At 47.5% G+C, this 13,269-nt stretch overlaps 4 protein-coding genes across 5 annotated transcripts in view; all 4 read left to right on the forward strand.

Moving 5' to 3' along the window:
• The window catches only part of znhit1 (zinc finger, HIT-type containing 1), a 4,101-nt gene extending 1,845 nt beyond the window's left edge, over nucleotides 1-2,256 (forward strand). For both annotated transcript variants that reach the window (XM_020587547.1, XM_020587548.1), the window contains exons 3-6: nucleotides 147-222; nucleotides 335-414; nucleotides 493-662; nucleotides 1,558-2,256. In XM_020587547.1, the coding sequence (XP_020443203.1) occupies nucleotides 147-222; nucleotides 335-414; nucleotides 493-662; nucleotides 1,558-1,579 (348 nt within the window). In that variant the 3' untranslated portion in view covers nucleotides 1,580-2,256. The remainder of the gene's footprint in view (nucleotides 1-146; nucleotides 223-334; nucleotides 415-492; nucleotides 663-1,557) is intronic.
• plod3 (procollagen-lysine, 2-oxoglutarate 5-dioxygenase 3) overlaps nucleotides 1-2,294 on the forward strand; it is a 14,184-nt gene extending 11,890 nt beyond the window's left edge. Inside the window, exon 18 of the mRNA XM_020587538.1 lies at nucleotides 2,265-2,294. The gene's annotated coding sequence lies outside the window, so the exon portion shown is untranslated. The remainder of the gene's footprint in view (nucleotides 1-2,264) is intronic.
• LOC109952457 (putative protein TPRXL) lies at nucleotides 2,291-5,285 on the forward strand. The gene is made up of 4 exons (XM_020587546.1): nucleotides 2,291-3,099; nucleotides 3,916-4,101; nucleotides 4,348-4,484; nucleotides 5,077-5,285. The coding sequence occupies exons 1-4, from the start codon at nucleotides 2,958-2,960 to the stop codon at nucleotides 5,122-5,124; spliced, it is 513 nt and encodes a 170-aa protein (XP_020443202.1). The 5' UTR covers nucleotides 2,291-2,957; the 3' UTR covers nucleotides 5,125-5,285.
• Nucleotides 5,286-5,869: 584 nt separating this feature from the next.
• Nucleotides 5,870-13,269, forward strand: LOC109952436 (serrate RNA effector molecule homolog; the record flags this gene model as incomplete). Its single annotated transcript, XM_020587504.1, has 19 exons — nucleotides 5,870-5,928; nucleotides 6,912-6,976; nucleotides 7,332-7,454; nucleotides 8,187-8,297; nucleotides 8,379-8,522; nucleotides 8,858-8,918; nucleotides 9,059-9,356; nucleotides 9,896-10,122; nucleotides 10,743-10,844; nucleotides 10,919-11,051; nucleotides 11,193-11,320; nucleotides 11,412-11,473; nucleotides 11,612-11,690; nucleotides 11,770-11,934; nucleotides 12,224-12,394; nucleotides 12,501-12,654; nucleotides 12,817-12,929; nucleotides 12,999-13,079; nucleotides 13,159-13,269. Coding segments are annotated over exons 2-19 (2,301 nt in total), but the record flags the coding sequence as incomplete, so codon positions are not given.

Genomic DNA, 13,269 nt, shown 5'->3' on the forward strand with positions numbered 1-13,269 from the left:
CAGCAGGAAGTTGTGATGAAAACCCTACAGAGTGATGATCTGATCATCAAGATGTGACAAACAAGTCCATTTAATCAGAGCTTTCACCTGCATCTCATGGTCTATGTCTAGGTGTTTATCACTGTTGTTGTTGTTGTTGTTTCCAGGACGACCCGCTGTCCTCCCTGCCCCCCCCAGGTCCTACCGCCCGCCTGCCTGCCTTCAGTGAGACTGAAGAACCAGGTGAGTCTTTATTCTCCCTCCTGATTTAACATGTCGAGGACGACTGGTGATTCTTCTTCGTCTAATCTTTGTTCTGTTCTTTCTGCCCCGTTACCTCCGTCTGTCTGTACAGAGAAGAAGAAGAGGAAGACGAGGGGCGATCACTTCAAGCAGCGTTTCAGGAAGAACTTCACCACCCTGCTGGAGGAAGAGGTGGGTCTCACACCTTCACTCTTTTCCTGCTCTCTCATTGGCTGTCAGCTGACTCCTGCTCTGCCCTCTGATTGGTAGAACCTGTCGGAGAAGCCTGAGCCTAACTACCTGTCAGCGGCGGCCCCTCCCTCCTCGCTGCCCCCCCGTCACTTCTGCTGCGTCTGTGGTTTCCCCTCACACTACACTTGCACCACCTGCGGGGGGCGCTACTGCAGCGGCAAGTGCCTGTGCACACACAGAGAGACCAGGTACACACCTGTTTGACTTTCTGTACTTGTGAGGACCACCACTGGCCTGAGCCTAAACCTGGCTCTGACCTGAGCCGTGAACCTTCAGTTGGTCCGTTGAAGCCACAGCGTCTTCGCTTTGCACAAATATTGTCACCTTCTAAAAATGTCCTCATTGTCACCGAGGTCTCCACTTTAATGTCCCCACGCCTCAGAATCGCCCCCAGTCTTAATAGACGTTTAGTTTGTGTCATGGCGACAGCTTCATTACTTCAGTGAGTCTTCTCTTTTTGTCAGTTACAAGTTATTTTTAAATTATTGATGTTAATTAAATATTAAAGTATTTATTTTTTATGTCATGAAATAGTGAAATATCAGTTTCTCAAAGCCAAGTCTTGAGATCTCATCAGTCCAATAGATTTTGTTTTCAGGTAACATGAAACCTTTACCTAAAATACTAATTGATTATGAATAAATAGTTACAGATAAATGTCCCGTCCATCAATGCGTCTTCATCAGCGCTGATTTTGTCCACAAACTCAGTGATGAATAATATTTGTTGACGACCCATTTTCAGAAGGAAAACAAAACTAAAACGAAATAGAAATGAACATTTGGTAACTACAACTGCTACGACAGGTTTTACATTGTTCAACAAATAAAAATGAATCAAGCATCTCACACCCAGCAGCATTCTGTCTTTATCAGCTGACATCAGAGCTTCTCGGAACAAGCGGCTTTATGAACTAAACTCATCTACACTCCAGTGAGAATTAGACAATAAGACACAAAACCAGCTGAGACAAAGGAGGAGGATGCAGCTGACGTTACTGATGGTTCTCAGTCTAGATAAAGACCTTGAGTCTGGGTTGAGCTCAGTGACACAGCTTCTCTCTTTTCATCTGTGTCTCTGCAGGTGTTTGAAGTGGACGCTCTAGCTGCCGCCTTGTCACCGAGGTGACGGGGTGTTGGGATGCATTTGGGACGATGAAGCTGCAGCACAGAGGTTTAGACTCGTGGGTTTTGAACCTGTGACCTCTCGTTTGTCTTCTGCGAGAGCAGATAGGACTCACAGTTACTCAGAGTTTGCCTTGGATGTCGTCTTCTGTTTTCTTTTTTAGAGTTTTGGTAAATAAATGATGTGATATCTCAGCCTGTCACACCTGTTAAAGCATAAGTCTGACATTTGGGTAGATCCTGCTCTGAGTCTGTTCACACTGCTGTGGAAACATCAGGTCTGGGAAGCTTCAGCTGTGGACTCAGCCTGACACAGTCCAGGTGAACAGCAGCACAGTCTGCAGCCTCCACAGTGACCTCACAGGTAAAACCAGCACTGCTGTGAATCAGTCTGAACATCACCACCTTCACGAGACGGGGTCACTGCAGCACTGTTGGATCAGACTGACTCGGCCTGACACGGGTTCCTAATAAACTGACCAGTGGATGTACATACACACATTTTCCTAGTTAGAAGCTTGTCTTGGAATGTTTGTCAGTACTTTCTCCACCTGTGAGAAGCTTCTCACTGTGAGTTTGTCACTTCCCATTGTCCCACAGTGATTTGATTTGTTGTTGATAAGAACGTTTCTGTGAAAGAATAAAGTCTAAATCTGAACGTCAGGCCGTGTGTGTGTGTGTGTGTGTGTGTGTGAGGGGAGTGTCAGCTGACTCGCTCTCTTTTTACTTCCTGGTGTCCATGGCAACCAGGTCATAAAACTCGTCAATAATTAATGTGGACTTCTGATTGTTTCTGTTTTGCGTAGACGACGTTTTCACTTGTTTCTCACAGAGTGTGGTAGAGCGAGGCTGAGCCCTGCAGACTTTGTCCTGCAGGAAGTTGTGGAGGTGGCATGCCACCAGCACCACGACAAGCCAAGGAGCACAGTCGCACCAGTCAGTAAGTACAAACTGGGAGAACTGGGAAAGCCACAGCACTGGTGGGGTGTCCTCTGAGGGTGGGCGGCCAACCTGCTGATCTGAGAACAGCTCAGTACGTTTACAAACCAGGTTGACCTCAGTCTGTCCTCGCTGACCTAACCAGTCAGGAGACTGGTTTTTAACTGGGTTCTTTCCAAACCAGTTGGCTCGAGACAGAGTGAATGTGGACATGTTGTCGGTCGGCAGCACTGCTCCTCCTGCCTCCAGCTGGCTGCGAGGGTGGAGAACCAGCCCCCATCAGAAACCTGGCGTTAACTTACTGAGATGAAACTGAAACGTGTCTGAGGGTTGAACTGATGCGTTCAGGTGTCACACTGTCGTTAGACTTCTCTGACTGCAGCTAACAGAGCTCATCCTCCCCCTGCAGGTGTTCACATCATGAAGTCGTCTTCATCATCATCATCAGTAATGTCTACCTCTGTGACAACTACACAGGAAGCTCAGCTCCTCTTCTCTCCATCGTCTCCTCCTCTTCATCTGTCTTTGCAAAGTCCAGAGCTGCAAGCAGAGTTTCTACGAGGTGAACATCTGTCTCCTGTCCCTCGTCTCATACGGGGTCACCAAACTGGCTGACGACCACAGAGAGAACAGGCGCACACGTGAATACAGAGACACAAAACAACAACACAGCGGTGAAAACTGACCAAAGACTTTCTGGGTACATCCCAAGTATCTACAGCTGGATCCCAGTTCCCTTATTTTACTGGTGCTCCTCCTCTGAGGAGGGAGGGGCCTGCTGGAGGACATAAAGCCGAGGACACAGGAGGGCGTCCATCAGGGGAATGTTATGGATTGATATGTCCCTGATTGGACGCTTCACATGAAGGGTTGAGGTGAGGACGTCTCGTGACAGTTAAAATGTGTTTCCTTGCTTCCTCTCTCCTACCATCATTTCCTAGTACCTTAGGTGGGGGGGACTAAGACACAGTTAGTGGACCTGGGATTCACTTTACATTTCCTTCAATTGTCTTTTTTATGCCTTAGTCCCGCCCACATAAGATGCAAAAAAACAATGTGGTGAGGAGAGAAATGAAGGAAACATGGAGACATGAGATGTCCTCTCCATGGATCCTTCATCTGAAGCATCCAATCACTTCCTTATTTCTGAAAAAGTCATGATGGTCTGAAGAAGATTTGGATGTTCTGGTGTTTCCTCACTCATGTTCCTGCCAGCAGCCTCCTCGCTCCTCTATTCTCCCTCCTCAGAGCTGTGGGACGTGCTCCAGTCTCCTACCGGAGCGACTTCAGGCTCGATTGAGGATCGATAAAGAGAGTTGGGATGTGCCCAGAATGACCACAGGGATCAGGTCTCTCATCCTTGTCTCTTTGTTTCCAGAGTTTCAGAACAAACTTCTGTCTCACAGCGACTTCAGTGACTCCAGTGTCATCTCCTCTGCCACCTCCCAGTCCTCCCCATTCTCCCCCTCCTCTCCTGTCTCCTCCCCCATCAGCCCCACCTTTTCCTCCCCTCCCTCAAGCTCCTCATCATCCTCGTCTTCTCCCTGCTATGACAGCAGACAAGGTGAGTTGGATGCATCCAACACATTGTCTTGTTGATGTGACACATGAAGAGATCCTGGGTCAGTGTGTGTATTCAAACACACTGGTGGTGGGGGGTGATCACGGTACCCTACTGACACCCTACTGTCACCCTACTGACACACTGATGAAGATGATGAGATGATCCACTGCTGTTTACAAACTGAACATGTGGAGATTAAACACTTTCTTTGTGATTGAAACAGTGAGTTATTTTGTTTGTGTGCAGCTTATCTGTCCCTGTCCTCCCCCGAGCTCCTCTCAGAGCTGAAGGAGTCCAAGACGCGGTCCCTCCGACATGTACCCGCCCATAACGGGATGACCACTGTCTTCTCTGGACGAGGAAGACGAGGAGGAGGGCGGCAGGTAAGCAGAGACAGACTCGTGACTAAAGCCCCGGGCAAACAAGATGAACAGTTTCCAGGTGGGAATGAAAATCAGAGTCCGACCTCAGTGAGCTGTGAAACGTGTGGGTCAGGTTCCACTTCCTGAGCATCTCATTGTCTCAGAGGTCCATCCACGACAAACCTCCACAAATCCACTTAGACACCAGAGGAGACGAGGCTGCACTGATCCTTCCATTAAGAGTTTTCAGACACTCTATTAATATATCATGGACATTAATATTTTTCTTTATATTTTTAACACTTTAACATTTTCCAACAGTAGTTTCCATTTTGCCAACAAGCCCAAAGACTACAGCTTTGGGCTCCTGCTGGGTTTATCACTGGTTCAGTTAGACCTGTATGTCGGCGTTGGCATGTTTCCTTTGGACTAGAAAGAACATTTATGAATTCCTCCATTTTCAGCTTTCAGTTTTAACACCACCAGGGGGGAGGGGGGTCAACGTGTCTGGAGTTATGACTGGGCAGCAGGTGAAGAATGACACAGATCCAGTCTGAATGGAGCAAACATGATGATGAAGATGAACATCTTCAGTGTTTTCATTCTCTTCCAGGTCTCTGGCTCCTCCCCCTCCACACAGCTGGCCAATCAGAAGACTTAACATTCAGTTCATGTGCGATGCCTGATCCTGTACCAGCCCACCGGAGCTCAGTCCATCGTGGACCCTGCAGGTCTCTCACTGCTTCTGCCTTAGGAATCGTTTTCTATGTGGTTTCAACACTGACACTGAAACAGAAACATTTGAAACCAGAAATAAAAAGATAAAGCTGATCACTTTGTGTGTGTGTGTTGTGGGAGGAATGTGGTGCAGTGTAAACAGGTACTCTCAGCTTCATGTAGTTAAAGTACCATCAGTGCCTTTTAGGACACTTGTCTTTACTACAAACCTAAAATGATACAACACACTGAAGGTGCACCAATTCTCCATTTCTGTTGGTTGTACTTTCTTCTTGTACAAACGCAGTAGTCCGTACTACCATTCAGGTGTGAGGCTGCAAACGATCCATCCTCTTCTCTAGACAAATAATACTGGTCTGTGTGTAGCGGCTGAAACGAGTCAGGGGCCGTCTACCAAGCGCTGAAATGAACAGAGAGAGGCCTACTAAACAAGTATTAAATAATTTTAGTGTTGATACCAAACCCACGTCCTTGTTAAGTACAGTACATGATAAATGTACTTTCCACCTCTGCTTTGCGCCTCTCGGGGCCGCAGCATCAATGTGTTGTTTCCCTCCTCACCGAAGGGGGCGCGAGTCTTTCCTTACAAACTAAAACCCTAACGGAAGCAAAAAAGAAAAACCGGAAGTCTCTTTGCCTCATTGTCATCCTGGACTGGCGGCGGGATAACATTGATGTAAGGTTAAGTGAGGAGCTTATTTCCTATTCTTTAACAGTGGGGTTTCAGGTAAAGTCAAACCTTTAACTCAGCAGTACTGCTTGTTTTACAAGACTGCTAAAACCAAAACCAGCCGAAGCGATTATAAACCCGAACTCGGCTAGCTGTGTTGCTAACTAGCAGTTAGCCGCTGTTAGCTTTGACTAACTAGTACTGTGCCAACTGCTAACGGTAGATTTAAAACGTTCATTTTGTTTCAGATTTTTCTCACCGATACTTTGTGAACTAGTTTATTTTGTAGGAAAATAAAAATCAACAGCGGCTATAGTGGTCTAATGATAACGAAGCCGAACAGAAGCTAACATGCTATTTACCAGTTACCTCCGACACTGAGCTCACGCGACTCACAAAAACACAACAATGATTAAAATTTAGAATACGTGGCCGTGTCTCACACGTTAGACCCGGGTGTCTTCCACTGAGTTTAAGGCTTTTTAAGGTGTAGGAACTTGGTGAAACATGTCCCGGTGTCTGTGGAAATTACATCCTGAAGTGAAGCGTTTTCTCTCACTTCGTTGTTTTTAGCATGTTGACGTCAGTGGTGGAAGAAGTAGATCCTTTGGTTAAGTAAATGTAGCAGTGTAAAATACTCTGTTACAAGTAAATGTAGCAGTGTAAAATACTCTGTTACAAGTAAATGTAGCAGTGTAAAATACTCTGTTACAAGTAAAGGTCCTGCGTTCCTAGTGTTAAGTAAAAGTACAAAGCCTTAGTATCAATACTTAAAGTAATAAAGGTATTTACACATTTCCCATTCCTGTATATCATATTATTGATAATATTAATGTTTATTACTGATGCATTGTTTAATGTTGCAGCTGGTAAAGGAGGGGGCTCGTTTTAACTGGTTTATATGCTTTTTTAATTTGAGGTACCATAGATCAATAAGATCTTACAGTTATACTCTATTTCTTGTATTGGTCTGGTTATGAAAAGTACAGTTATAAAATAAATGTAGAGTGAAAAGTTCAACATTTGCCTCTAAAATCTAGTGAGATCAACGTATGAAGTAAGAGAAAATGAAAACACTCAAGAAAAGTACAGAAACCTCAAAATTGTAAGTACAGTACTTGAGTAAATGTACTTAGTTACTTTGCTTTGGTTGCTGTATCTGTGTGTTTATGTTGAATATGAGGTGGAGAATATAACGAAGATACCGGTTTAGACAAAAGCAGAGAGGCCAGTCTGTTGATCAGCTTCATCCTGCTACATTTCAGTCCCATTTAAAGGTGTGGTCAGAGTACTGCAAGTAAACGAATTAAAGGTGAATCAGTGGCTGTATGACGATTAGTTTCTAGTTAAATGTATGAAATAAAGAAGGAAAGATAATGAAGTGTCTGTGCCCTTGTGCCAGACTTGAGCCTGTGATATTAAACGTTTCCTGTGATTTCGATGTTGCTGTTTGTTTTCAGACCAATGGGGGACAGCGACGATGAGTTCGACAGGAGGAGGCGCGACAAGTTCAGGAGAGAGAGGAGTGACATGGAGCGGTCGAGAGAGAGGGAGGAGAGGAGGAGGGAAGAGTGGCCTGACAGGTGTGCACGTGCTTGTTTTGGCACCTGAGTTGGAGTTGGTCCGAGGCTTTAGACCAGTTGTTTTATTATCAGCTGAAGACCGAGGTTTGGTGCTGGTCAAGCGCTGTGAAAGTGTTTTATTCAAATCTTTTACAGGCTGCAGTGTTTATTTTTTCTCATTAGTGCATTCTTCACACTTTTATTTTGACTATTTTCTGTCACATATTTTTTAGTCAGATTATTTAAAGATATTTTTTAATGCAATTAATTTTAATGATGTAGCTCAAATGAGGCCATTTTAAACCTTTGTACATTTGTCCTTCTGGACACTGTCTCCCTTTGGCCCTTTTATAATTTTGTTGCAAGATAAAACTTTGGTCAAAGCCCAGTAAAACAGAAGGATGGGTCATGGACGTCAAATCAACAGACACTGGGTATTAACAAAGGATGTGTGTACACTAATGACAAGTATATCAGTGTGTGTATCACCAACTCCATTCACTCTGGTGATGAGTAGGTATATACTGTATGTCACATGTACAAGTCTATATAAAAAGGAAAAGGGAGGAAATTAGAGAAAGATAAACAATAAATGCAGAGACTCGGCCCAGTTACACTCGTCCTCCCAGTTCTTGTTTATTCACTTTCTCGTTGTTTTCAGTGATAAACACAGGTGAACACACCTGACACCTCATTCTGACACGTCTGTGCATATGTGAGACACGTTTTACAGTGTTGTTTGTTTGTGTCCAGGGACTGGGAGCGTGGCAGGGAGAGGCGGAGGGATTACGATCGTGGCCGCAGAGAGAGATTTTCTCCACCCAGGCACATCAGCCCTCAGCACAAGCGCATGAGGAGAGACTGGTGAGACTGACACAGCTGCACTCGTGTTTTATCCATGAACATATAAGCTTTCGCTCTGTTACTGATGTTGGAACTTTCCAGGGATGAGCACCAGGGTGAGCCGTACCGCTACGAGCTGCCATATGGAGGAGGTGGGGGCCCGTTTCCAGGGGTGGGACCTCAGGGCTGGCATCCTGACCTCCCCCACCTCCACCCACACCCTGGAGGTCACTTGCTGCAGGGCAGGTGAGCTCATCATCATGTGTTTCAGAGATGTACCTTAAAAACCAGGATGTGGCTTCAGGTGGGGTTTAGTTGGCAGGAGGAGCAGCCAGGTCACAGTAAACAGATCATCGTGGCTGGAATTATTACTGGGGAGGGGGCGGAAAACTACCCTTTCCTGCTCCAGGTGGGAGTAAATCACTGGCTTCACTAAAACCCAGTCTGAGTATGTAACAGAGGTTCATATGAACGGATATAAATGTTCCAGTAATGATTATATGATCAAAACGTCTTAAAGCTTTGTCACATGGACTTCTTCTGTGGTTAAAAGTACATTTTCAATGTAAACTGTGTCTCAGGTTGGGGATGGTGGATCCAGACCTGCCGCCTCCTGGTCCTCCCATCATGAGGAGCTTTAAGGTGAGCGAGCAAACCAAAACGTAATGCAGCAACAAAGTGAGAGCCAGATGCTGCTGTCGAAGCTGTGCACAGTAAAGGTTGTTGTGATGTGTTTTTGTGTGTCAGTTATTTCTCAGTTCAAGTGATGTGTCTCTGTGCAGGAGTTTCTGTTGAGCATGGAGGACAGTGTTGATGAGACCGAGGCGGTGAAGCGCTACAATCAGTACAAGCTGGACTTCAGGCGACAGCAGCTGCAGGACTTTTTCCTCCAACATAAAGAGCAGGAGTGGTTTCGCTCAAAGTACCACCCTGATGACATCACAGCGAGGAAGGCAGAATCGCTGGCCGCCCTCAAAACCCGGCTGAGCGTCTTCCTGTTCCTGTTGGACAATAACTGGCTGGATAATGTGTCGCTGGATATGGACCACGGCCCCGCCATCATCAAGCTGCTTGATGCAGGTACGGACAGAGGCCTGGGTGGGAGCTGAGCAGTGAGACAGTCAACGGTCTCACCGTCTCAGGCTCTTTGTGGTGGTTTTCAGTCTCTCGCTGCTATTTGAACTGTTGTATCAGAGTATTAAGCCTTGTGGCCCCGGGTCCTGGAGCCCTGTGGAGTGACTCAGACACGGGCCTGCTCACGTTTATTCATGATGTTACCAAGTGTTGTTGTTGTTGTTGTTGTCGTCAACCTGGGAGTAAACAAACATGATGCCAGTAGGTTATTGGTTGTTTTCCATTGTTCTTCGACCAGTTTGACTTCGAAGTTACTGAATGACATCGTCTCCCTGGTGAAGAAGGCTCATGTACTTGTAGGGGTTATTGGTTGTTTTCCATTGTTCTTGGACCAGTTTGACTTTGAAGTTACTGACTGACATCGTCTCCCTGGTGAAGAAGGCTGAAATGTTTTAACTTGGTGAACACTTCAGAAACCGTTTACTGGTGTCACTTAGCAGGGCATTCTGGGTAATGAGCTCCTCAAACTGTCTCCGTCTCTGCAGCGGTAATAAAGATGGAGGGAGGTACAGACTTTGACCTGCAGGTCCTGGAGGCACCAACCGCCCCTGCAGTGAGTGGCGGCGAGCTGATCAGTGGGGGCGGCCCTGAGAAGAGTCAGGGAGATCCCAGCAAAGCAAATGTGAGCGGCCACAGCGGCTCAGACTCGAACCGGAGTCGGACAGAAGAGGCGACCAGTGGAGGGATGGGCCAGACTAAAGACTCTGATAAGGTCAGAAACCTGGTCTCAGTAATATTCTGACACCTTCAGACAGCGTAGCGAGCTAGTTCCCCCGGCACCAAGGACGGCGTAGCAAGGTCACTGTGTGTGATGATGTCAGCTGTAGCTACTAATGTCCACTGTGTAACAGCTACAGTGAAGCTTGAATCTGTTGGGTGATGTGCGCTGTCCAAGCCCTAACTGACTGAGTGACGACACATCGCTGTGTAACATCTATCACCTCCAATGAGGAGGAGTCAGCCGCCAACAGGAAGTCCCTTTATCCTGCAGCAGTAGCGTTTCCTGCCTCCTCTTTGTAAAATCACGCACGTCAGCTCTGAACCAAGTACAGAGGTTTGAGAAGGCACCCAAAGATTTTCTGATACAGTTTTTATCCAGCAGCTCTGTGCACGGTGGCCTGTAAAGCATCACGCTCATTTCTCTTAAAAAAGCCTTAGATGGTCTTAAAAAGTAATAAAGCCAGTTTGCAGCTTAGAGATGGTTTAAACATTTACTGTCGTTTGAGGAAACTGAGCAGCACAGCAAACAGATAAGAATAGTTTGATATTTCATGAAAATATTCCGTAAACCTCCCGTGAAACCTGGATGTCATGTTTTGTTTTCCGTCTCAGGGCGGTGATGACGAGGCCAAGCACAATGGAGAGAAGGACGACAAGGACGACGTGGAGAGGAAAGATGAAGAGGACGAGGAGGAACAGGAGAAGACTAAGAAAGTGAGTTGGTTGTTGTCAGTGCTGACATGGACATAGTTCATGTTGCTAGTGTTAATCTCGCCTCCTCCTCTCAGGGCAGGAAGAGGAAACGCAGTGTGTCTGCTGACAGCGGGGAGGGCAGCGCCTCCGACTCAGACTCCTCCCACTCCGATGGAGAGAAGGAAGATGATGAGGAGAAGGAAGAAGAGGAGGAGGATGGAGAGGATGGTATTTACAGCTTCAGATACAAACATGTCCATGTCAACAGCAGCCCCTTCAGTTCAGTTATACAGTCAGGTGACCAGCTAAAGGCCAATCAGCACAGCACTGCCCTGTCATTAACCCCGCCCCCTCCCATCTGTGTGTCAGAGCGCCGTAAAGAGCGAGGGAAGGAGAGAGAGAAGGAGGCTCCGGCAAAGCCCCGTCCACTCCACCTCACCACCTCCCTGTTCATCAGGAGCATCCCACCAGAGGTGTCCAAGGAGGAGATCACTGCTGTGAGAGTGTGCACGCACACACACGCGCACACACACACACACACACACACAGAGCCTGGCAACTGTACTAACCTCATTAATGTGTGTGTAGCTGTGTCGCAGGTACCCGGGCTTCCTGCGAGTGGCGCTGTCGGACCCTCAGCCCGAGAGGAGGTGAGATCTGACTAGAGCAGATTAAAGTGATGAGTGAGCTTTAGAGCAGCAGGAAGGTGGATGGAAGGCTAGCAGTTCCCACCTGGTTCCAGTCTTTATGCTAAGCTAAGCTAACCAGCCTTCATACCTGTGTGTCAGGTTCTTCAGGCGCTGCTGGGTGACCTTTGACCGCAGTGTGAACATCAAGGAGACGTGCTGGAATCTTCAGAACATCCGGGTAAATACCAGACACTAAACACAAATCACTGGCTGATGGATGGACGCGCTGATGATCCTACTGTCTGCTCCTTTGTCAGCTCAGAGACTGTGAACTGTCTCCGGTGGTCAACAGAGATCTGTGTCGACGGGTTCGCAGCGTCAACGGTCTGACACACCACAAACCGGTGGTGAGGAACGACATCCGCCTGTCTGCGCGCCTCGTGCACAGTCTGGACCAGAGGGGGGAGCTGTGGGCTGGACAGGTATGGGGCGCTGTCTGTGACGGACACAGGTCATGGAGGCCATTCAGACCCACAGACAGTGCAACACGTCCTGATCATATTATTTGTTTTATTATGTTCAGCTTGAACAAACCTCCTTAGATCCACTTAGAAACCAGAGGAACAGAACCTGCCTGAGATCCCTCCTGTTTCTGAGCTCGTCACGGTGATGCAGTGACCGTTGTGTGTCCGTCCACGGGGACACTGCACACAGCAGCTGCTGGTAGCGGGGACACAGTGTAAACAAATATGGCTGCATGTGTCTGTGCAGATGGAGACCAACCCCGTTCTGAGGAACATCACAGACTACCTGATAGAGGAGGTGAGTGCTGAGGAAGAGGAGCTGATGGGTGCCTCTGGGGGCAACATTGAAGATGCAGGTGCCAGAGACCACGCCTCCTCATCTGAGGTTACCGTGGAGACAGACGACAAACTGCTAAAGGTGGGAGGAGCTTAGCCATCTGATTCTGTCTCACTGTTTTTAAAGGTTTGACGTGGATGGTTATAGTTTCTGTGTTAGTGAATTATTTGTGCGTGTGCACGTGCAGGTGCTGGACAGACTCCTGCTCTACCTGCGTCTGGTTCACTCTGTAGATTATTACAACTTCTGTGAGTATCCTGCTGAGGACGAGATGCCTCATCGCTGTGGGCTGATCCACGTACGAGGACCCCTACCTGTGGCCAAGATCACTGCAGCCGAGGGTATGCGCACACACACACACACACACACACACACACCTAACCAAGTCCAACAGGCCGCTGTGCTACATTTCAAACTACATGTCCAACACAGTGAAGTGTGTAGAAAGTGAAGTACCGCCTGCTTGGTGCTGACGTTGGCGTCTGGCTGTGTTTGTTGGGCAGTGAGCGAACACCAGAGGATGTGTGAGCAGCGTCTGGCTCCTCTGCTCTCGCCCTCAGAGACACTGAGCGAAGAAGAAGCTGTTAAACTGGGAAAGAAAGACCCAGAACAAGAGGTACGACACAGTATCTTTGTTTTCTGTCTTTAGCACTGGAGTGTGTAACGCCTCTGTGTGTGTGTCCAGGTGGAGAAGTTCCTGTCAGCCAACACTCAGGAGCTCAGTAAAGACAAATGGCTCTGTCCTCTGAGCGGGAAGAAGTTCAAGGTGAGGTCACCTCCTGTGTGTGTGTCCCTGTGTCCGACCTGACTCGCTGGTGACGCCTGCTCCTCTTCTTATTGTTCAGGCTCCAGAGTTTGTGCGTAAACACATCCTGAACAAACACGCAGAGAAGGTCGCCGCCGTCAGGCAGGAGGTCGAGTTCTTCAACAACTTCCTGCTGGATGCCAAAAGGCCG

This window comes from Monopterus albus, unplaced genomic scaffold (genome assembly GCF_001952655.1).
Source record: "Monopterus albus unplaced genomic scaffold, M_albus_1.0 scaffold460.1, whole genome shotgun sequence".
Lineage (NCBI taxonomy): Eukaryota > Metazoa > Chordata > Actinopteri > Synbranchiformes > Synbranchidae > Monopterus > Monopterus albus.

Excerpts from the sequence above, each read along its gene's own strand:
- LOC109952457 (XM_020587546.1), top strand. The coding sequence starts at position 2,958 with ATGAAGTCGTCTTCATCATCATCATCAGTAATGTCTACCTCTGTGACA. Across the intron at positions 3,100-3,915 it reads GCAAGCAGAGTTTCTACGAG|AGTTTCAGAACAAACTTCTG; the intron begins GTGAACATCTGT and ends CTTTGTTTCCAG. Across the intron at positions 4,485-5,076 it reads GACGAGGAGGAGGGCGGCAG|GTCTCTGGCTCCTCCCCCTC; the intron begins GTAAGCAGAGAC and ends ATTCTCTTCCAG.